The sequence below is a fragment of the Pelmatolapia mariae genome, linkage group LG1, assembly GCF_036321145.2.
Source record: "Pelmatolapia mariae isolate MD_Pm_ZW linkage group LG1, Pm_UMD_F_2, whole genome shotgun sequence".
In the NCBI taxonomy this organism is placed as follows: Eukaryota; Metazoa; Chordata; class Actinopteri; order Cichliformes; family Cichlidae; genus Pelmatolapia; species Pelmatolapia mariae.
In genome coordinates this window covers 21,208,427-21,217,239 of record NC_086227.1, presented here as the reverse complement: position 1 = coordinate 21,217,239, position 8,813 = coordinate 21,208,427, and the positions used below count along the sequence as shown (strand labels likewise).

General features: G+C 41.3%; 1 protein-coding gene across 1 annotated transcript in view; it reads left to right on the top strand.

The window, feature by feature from the left end:
- Positions 1-966: 966 nt before the first annotated feature.
- The window catches only part of eif4g2a (eukaryotic translation initiation factor 4, gamma 2a), a 32,739-nt gene continuing 24,892 nt past the window's right edge, over positions 967-8,813 (top strand). The window contains exons 1-2 of the mRNA XM_063469813.1: positions 967-1,058; positions 1,464-1,608. Of these exons, the coding sequence (XP_063325883.1) occupies positions 967-1,058; positions 1,464-1,608 (237 nt within the window). The remainder of the gene's footprint in view (positions 1,059-1,463; positions 1,609-8,813) is intronic.

Here is an 8,813-nt window from a genome sequence, read left to right as displayed (position 1 = left end):
ATCTGAACTGTGGCTCTGCAGCTCAGAGGGCTCTAGTTTCCCGACTGAGTAGCAGGGACGTGAGGATCACCTGCCGCATGAGGAGGGCTTGAATCAGAGCTCACTCTCACACGGTGCGAAAGTGCACTCTCTAGCAAAGTGCCCTGGCTGCCGACAGTGGCGACAAATCACCGGGCTACCCCGCGAGGGCTGGAAACCTCTTTGATGGTTTTGTAACGAGACCACCGTCTCCGTGAGCCGGTCTAACTGCTCTTGCTGGTGCTTGAGGAGCTCCTTCAACTCACGCCATTCAGACCCGGGTGCACCGGCCGGAGCAGAACTAGAGCTGGTACGCACCCCACACTGAAAGCCATACGCTGGTGGGTGGGAATAACCACGATCACGGACACCCCCTGAGAACCCTTCTCGTTCCCACCTGATAGCTTCACCGCGCACCTCTAACAGGGTGGCGGTGTTTAAGCTCCCGACGGAGAGCACTATCAACAACATGCTCCACAAACTGGTCCCTGAGTAGCACTTCTGCATTATGTATGCCATCAGGTGCATTTTGTTTAACTTGCTCCATCAGAGCCAGTAAAGCTAGTGAAAACTCCTGCAACGTCTCTCCCTCCCGCTGTCTCCGTGAGAAAAAGGCCTGCTGCAGGGTGACATAGGACTGCGCATTACCATACAGTTCCTTCAAAATTGTCAACACCCGAGCAGGGTCCCCTTGCTCTGAATTAGGACGAAACCTAATCTCCTCCCTTGCTTCTCCCTCTAGATGGTCAAAAATGAAGAAAGCTTGATCAGCAACTGACAGATGCTGGGCACGCATGCACGCTTGAACCTCTTCAACCCATTCGGCTATATTAATGCCTGTCATTAGTCAGCCCATTGAATATGGGGCATTTACGGTCCCTAGGCAATACCACCAACCATTCTGAAACGGTGGCCTGACTACTCATACCTGACAAACATCCAGCCGGTATGGAGGAGGTTGAAGCCGCTCCACCAGAACTCAGACCAGCGCTCCCATCCCAGAGCAGCCGCTCATTATCTGCTCTCAACTGTACCACCAAGTCCCTAAGTTGCTGCAGCTCCTCTTCCAAATCCTAGACCAACCAAAATCAGGTAGCGAAATGCTAAAATCCTGATGCTCTTCCTCCTGAACCTGGATGCTGCTGTCTTGTCTACAATCACACACAAACAAAATCTTCAAACAGGTGGGTTATTTCTCAGCAAATATAAAACAAATCATTAAACCAAACCTCTACCTCAAATGTGCATCCTGTCGACCAACGTAGCTACTAGTATTTGTAAATTTAAGGAGATTAAGGTTATATTTGCCCTTTTGTTTATAGGGTTAGATTGCTGCCGCATCCTCTCAGTGACCAACCGCCTGATTTTAAGTGAAGAGTCGAGACGCCTGCCTAGCTGCTGTCTTGTCATGTTTTGTCTTGTGTTCCGTTCTGTTGGCTGTCCAGTTTTGTTCCTGCTGCTTTGCCTCGCCTCGCCTCTGGGGGCTTTGGGTCTCACTTTAAGCCCCTTCTGGACTATTGTTTGCACTCTCGCTTCCGCAGCTGGCTAGGGCGATCCTCAGCTGCATATCGGGCTGGTGCTACAAAACTGGTACTGCCTCCCCTGGTTGCTCCCAGTTTGTGGAGAGCTGCACGAGACTGAGTGAGGCTACGGACAATTGTAACCAGCACCAGCTGTGGGCTGGCTCGCAGAGTGCAAGTATTTCCAATCTGTGCTCTGTGGTGTGTGTGTCGGTGTGTTTTATTAAAGATTTTAGTTTTTCTTTTAATTCTTTTTTTTTATTATATAGAGAGCCTGTTATTTGGTGTCCCATGTTTTATTCTTTTAATGTGTATGTCTTGTGGTTTTCTTTTTGGTCCACCGCTGCTGGTAAGTCCCAGTTGTCTGTTTTGTTTTTATTGTAATTTGGGACACAGTTTTAGATGACACTACATTCAGTGCTCTGTCATTGTTGATGTTTTTATCTTATTTTCTATTAATAAATAAAATTGTGTTAATATTTGAGCCGGCCTGAGTGTGAATCCCTGAACCTGTGCAAACGTTGTTGGTTTTTTTTATTACATTTTATTCCCAAACAATTTTATTTCCTGGGGGTGAAATTCCCCTAGGTGGCGTTGTCATTTTATTACTTTTTTTATAGCCCCGCCAACCACTTGGTCACACAAAGTAAGATCAATGAAATGCTGAGAAAAACACACAACTTGAGGAACTTTCTAACAACTTGAAGTCCAAAAACACTCTAATGGAGGCGCAAACGCAACAACAAGAGAAAACACATGAAGACCTGTAGTGTACGCTTCAAGAAATCCAGAGGAGAAGTCAGCAGTTAGAAGAAATGCACAACAACACACAACAGAGAAATAAAGAAATGCACAAGGCAAAGCTAATACAAGAGGCAACATCTAAAGAACTAAAAGAAAAGCTTGAAGAAAAACAAGGAAAAATGGAAGCCATGGAGAAAAGATGCAAGAAACTTGAGACTCAAAATACAGAAACAATCAATGAGTTGAAAACCCTCATCCTAGAGAAAAAAAGTGCTCATGGAACAGTGCCTGAAAAAGAAGCACCACCTCTGTTCCATCTTAATCCCCCCCCTCCCTCTTTACCTTTTTCTCCTAACACCTCTCCCCTCCCTTCTTCATCCTTTTTCTATTTCACCCTCAACCCCAACCAGTCCTGACTGCCCCCTCTATTTCTTTTGTTTGGTTTGTTTTTTGTTTTTTTACCTATTTTTCCTTCTACCTTTTCCTTTACTTGTTGGATCCAAATCCCAGAAGGAATTAAATAAAACAAAAAGACAAACAGAAAAACAAATCAAAAATATGTTTCTCTCCCTTCCCAGGTTAGGTTTGGTTTTAAATCCTGATTCGTATCAGCTACCAGTTAACCTATATTAGTTCCTTTCAAATTAATCTAAGCTTCTTTTAGTTGGTGTTCTAAGTCTCTGATCAATACGAGTCCACTCAGTTCTAATAGCGCGATTTAATTTGGCCTAATTCAGTCCACCCAATGCTTTCACTCACTGTATGCGCAAAGTGGCTGGTTATGAATACCCAATAACACTTCAATGAGTTACCAATACAACTCCAACAGAATGAGTTTGATTGCTAAACATGAAATCGACTGTTCACAATCGACTGTTACAAGAAAATCAGTTGAATTCCCAATCCATTGTGTAATCACTTCATGGCTTAAGTCATCTGCATGCTGCAGTAACAGAAAATACTGTCAAGGCATACTGGGTGGTAGGTGGAGAGCAGACCCAAAATGCAGGAACACTCAGACAAAAGTAAACTCAGAGTACAGCTTTATTGGCTAGAACCAGCAAGCTTAACAAAAACGGAGTGATCCTCCGCCTGTGCGTTGTGCTGGTTGGTTGTAATATCTGAACCTATCCAGCTGGCTTGCTCCAGTGTTCGTGGGGAGCTGTACAGGATTCCTCTTCTTTGAGGGACCACAATAAATATTTTAACAACGATAACCAGCACAGGCCACGCTTCACTCGCATGGTACAAGCTCAGTCTGTGTTTTGTATTTTGTTCCAAGTGTGTGTGCGTGTGTGGTTCTTTATTTTATTAAAATTTGAAATGTATATTGTCTCCTGATTGTGCGCAGCAAGCTCTGTGCTCGGTGTCCTTTTAGAGTTTTTCTTTGACTTTTAATGTGTCGTTTAGTTTTTTATTACAGTGAACTGAGGACGCCACCAGTAGCCATGGGACCTTTGGTGGTGGGTCAATTTCCACACTTCCTTTGTTGTACAGCACCTGGGGTGTAGACATGATTTTTCGTGTGGTTTTCTTTTGGGCCTCAGCTAATGGTAAGTTCAGTTCAATGTACGGTTTTATGTAATCCAGGACACTGTGATACAGGGTGGGCCATTTATATGGATACACCGTAATAAAATGGGAATGGTTGGTGATATTAAAGTCCTGTTTGTGGCACATTAGTATATGTGAGGGGGCAAACTCCTCAAGATGGGTGGTGACCATGGTGGCCATTTAGAAGTCGGCCATCTTGGATACAACTTTTGTTTTTTCAATAGGAAGAGGGCCATGTGACACATCAAACTTATTGGTAATGTCACAAGAAAAACAATGGTGTGCTTGGTTTCAACGTAATTTTATTCTTTCATGAGTTATTTACAAGTTTCTGACCACTCATAAAATGTGTTCAATGTGCTGCCCATTGTGTTGGATTGTCAATGCAACCGTCTTCTCCCACTCTTCACACACTGATAGCAACACCGCAGGAGAAATTCCAGCACAGGCATCCAGTATCCGTAGTTTCAGGTGCTGCACATCTCGTATCTTCACACCATAGACAATTGCCTTCAGATGACCCCAAAGATAAAAGTCTAAGGGGGTCAGATCGGGAGACCTTGGGGGCCATTCAACTGGCCCACGACGACCAATCCACTTTCCAGGAAACTGTTCATCTAGGAATGCTTGGACCTGGCACCCATAATGTGGTGGTGCACCATCTTGCTGGAAAAACTCAGGGAACGTGCCAGCATCAGTGCATAAAGAGGAAAACACATCATCATGTAGCAATTTCAAATATCCAGTGGCCTTGAGGTTTCCATTGATGAAGAATGGACCCACTATCGTTGTACCCCATATACCACACCAAACCATCACTAATGTTGTTCCAACAGTCTTGGAGGGATCCATCCAATGTGGGTTAGTGTCAGACCAATAGCAGTGGTTTTGTTTGTTAACTTCACCATTCACATAAAAGTTTGCCTCATCACTGAACAAAATCTTCTGCGTGAACTGAGGGTCCTGTTCCAATTTTTGTTTTGCACATTCTGCAAATTCTGTGCGCCGATCTGGGTCATCCTCGTTGAGATGCTGCAGTAGCTGGAGTTTGTAAGGGTGCCATTTGTGAGTGGCTAATATCCGCCGAAGGGATGTTCGACTAATGCCACTCTCCAGTGACATGCAGCGAGTGCTACGCTGTGGGCTCTTGCTGAATGAAGCTAGGACAGCCACTGATGTTTCTTCATTAGTGACAGTTTTCTTGCGTTCACATTTTGGCAAATCCAACACTGAACCAGTTTCACGAAACTTAGCAAGCAGTTTGCTAACTGTAGCATGGGAGATGGGTGGTCTCGTAGGGTGTCTTGCATTGAAATCTGCTGCAATGACCCGGTTACTGCGTTCACCAGATATCAACACAATTTCAATCCGCTCCTCACGTGTTAACCCTCTTCGACATGTCAATGGCTGTGAACAAAGAGAAACTTGTAAATAACTCATGAAAGAATAAAGTTACGTTGAAACTAAGCACACCATTGTTTTTCTTGTGACATTACCAATAAGTTTGATGTGTCACATGGCCCTCTTCCTATTGAAAAAACAAGTTGTATCCAAGATGGCCGACTTCTAAATGGCCACCATGGTCACCACCCATCTTGAGGAGTTTGCCCCCTCACATATACTAATGTGCCACAAACAGGACTTTAATATCACCAACCATTCCCATGTTATTACGGTGTATCCATATAAATGGCCCACCCTGTAGAATAAGCTGTGCCACAGTCAGCTTTTATTGCTTTATTCTTTGTTTTATTTTTATAAATACAAATAAAGACATATTTGAGCCAATCTGCCTCAGAAGTGCATCCTTGAACCTGTGCGACTTTATATTTCCTCGGGGTGAAATTCCCCTAGGTGGCATTGTCATTTTATTATTTTTATGTAACTCCTTTTGACCACTTTGTCACGTGTGGAAATAAATTGCAAGAGACCTTCCTACACAAAGAACAATGCCATATATCAGCATTTTACCAATAAATAAAGTTGTGGTCCAGATCCAAAACTATTTAATAGGTTTTGGATCTGGATTAAATTTTATTTTATTTTATTTAAATTAATTTCATTTAAATTAAATTAAATTGTGGAGAAAACCAATGTTTTCTCTACAGTTTAATGAAATTTAGTAATTTTTTTGAATTTTGCTGGCAGACAGATGAACCGTGCTGAAGATGTACTGCCTTGGCAAAGTGGCAAAATACCATTACAAATCAAGAATGCAGAATTCAAACTTCAGAAAAATTCATTTTAAATCTTTTTTTTTTTTTTGTGCAAAAATAATGGGTGAGTTGACTATTACCCAGAAAGTACAATTGGGTGACTCTCTGGGACCATTTAAAATGGTGCCAAAGATTTAAACAATCCCTTGTTTAATATGCTTCTCATTCTGCCATCCTCAATGAAAACAAATGACCTGAGCAGCATGAGACATGGGGTTAGCAACTCTGATCTTGTTACCCCAAAAGAAGTGATGTGACAGATTTTTAGATGCTTCAGCTGTTTGAAATGCTAATGGAATAAATTAAAAAACACAAGGGGAACACCCATGAATGCCCATAAGCATATGTAAAGTATTCAGGTCTCACAGGCACACACAAACACATGCAAAGACAAAGTACTGCGGCAACAAGCAGAGTATTTGTTACTGCAGCGATTCCACTGAGAAAGTCTGCACTTTAATGTTCTGCGCAATCAACACTGCACCTGAGCACTGCTCTTCTCATTTTGGTTGTACAGTATTTGACAGAGCAAGCAGAGTCATCAAGGTGACACAGATGAGTATGATAAGAACTGTGGGATTGACAGCCATGGTGTAACAATTTTGCTACCCGAGCAATCTGCACTTTGGTCTCAGACCTTGCTAGTAAGGAAGAACTAAGCCACAAATCAAAGCTTTGGATTTTACTGCCCAATCCTTGTCAAGACCAAGGCCTGTACATGTACTTCAAATGAGAAGCCACTCAAAGGGAAACCGTCACACTTTGAGTGACAGGATGAAGAATTTGCATTTGCAGGGGAGAATGGCATGCAGCTGTTACACCACCTGAAAACAGGGGGGAAAGAATCACAAGAGTGATTTTCAGTTGCTTCTCTCACGCAGTAGTTTAATGCAATCAAAGATGAACATTAAGTATTTTACATTCCGTACAGCTCAATGTCACACAGTGGAAGAAAGAGCTAATTAATAAACCAAAATAATAATGAAGTTCTTACTATTTGTATTTGAACATGTTTCCTTACAAAATGGATGACAATAGACACATTTTTAGTTCTTACCGTTAGCTTAACGGCCATTATATAATACGCAACTGAGGCGCATAACTGCTATGTCTAACTACTCAAAACTATAATAAAATGCTTCTAAAGCTCACAAAACAATGAAGGATTACCTGTAGCAGGGGTGTCCAACTCCAGTCCTTGAGGGCCAGTGTCCTGCAGGTTTTAGATATCACCCTGGGTCAACACAACTGAATCAAATGATTAGTTCATTAGCAGGCCTCTGGAGAACTTCAAGACATGTTGAGGAGGCAATTTAGCTATTTAAATCAGCTGTGTTGGATCAAGGACACATCTAAAACCTGCAGGACACCGGCCCTTGAGGAGTGGAGTTGGACACCCCTGACCTATAGCATCTCTTAACAAAGTAGTATTCAAAGCTCCTCTTTGGATGTTGTCTGCTTTCAGTTCTCTGATCCCACACTGCTTCAATAATGTTGAAGTTTGGGCTCTGGGGAGGTCAGTCCATGATCAGTCATGTCCCATTGTATGTTTTTCTGTCCAGGTATGCTTTTATTGCAGTGGCACTGAGGTTATTGTCATACTGAAAAATAAACTCAGTGCTAATCTGACACTTTTCAGAAAGTACTGCATGGTGGGTAAAAATCTAGTGATACTTTCTATGCTCATGATTACATCAATTCTGAGAAGACTGCCACCTATATATATTTGTGGTGTGTGAAAAAAACATAACTTTTTATTTTTTCTTCACTCATTGCAGATAAACATCTGTTTTATATTCTTATTTCTAATTAACTGTATACAATTTAATAGCACACAAAATACATTTTGTCACATGAGTGGGTGATGCTGAACCAGTGTTGAGACTGAGGTTTTTGACCTTACGTCATTCTAGTATTATGGAGAAGTAAAATGAAAATTGCCTTAGTGGAAAAAAAAACTGCCAACTCACCATGCACCCTAAAAATCTATCTTGAACTCATATAAATTCAAAAGCTTTCTTAGAGGCGAAAGCAGTGTTTATGTTGGTTGGCTCTTTGTTTATTTGGTGTTTTATTTATTACAAAATGGGATCCAACACAAGTAGTTAGGACTTTGTTTGGACCAGGTTGTAATAAATATGGAATTCAAGTAAAAGGTTCAGGAGAGATAGATGGATGGCATAAGTCATCACTTTATTTACTTCTTGAGCACATTTACGATTTGGATTCTTTACTTTTGGTTTCAACAAACTGTAGTTTTGTTGCTGCATGCTTTATTCTTGGCAGTTTGTTGCAAAATAAAAAGACATAATGGAAGACAACACTTTAACACCTAATATTTTTTATTTATTGCATTGCTACTCTACACATCAAGGAAATTCCTGTGGAAAGTCCTGTAAAGCTAATGAAAAAGAATGAAACAGCCATGTGACAAGCTCATTAATTACATAACTGACAAGACTTATTTAAACTTCAATGAAAATAACAAATAAAAATACAACTTTTAAAAAAAATGTCAAAACATCATCAGTTTTTGTAGAAAAAAAAAAAAATTCTTATGACCAAAATGTTTGTCGGAACAATTTCACTGGAAGCACATCTCAGTGTTTTAAAGAACCTATAATCTCACAGAAAATCACAGCACTATATAAAAACACATTCACAGTGCAACAAGAGCGCTGAGAAGAAATAAAGTCGACAGGAGTGGCTCACAGTTATGTTTAGCAAAGCAAGGATGACAATGAAAAAGAACAAAGGAGGC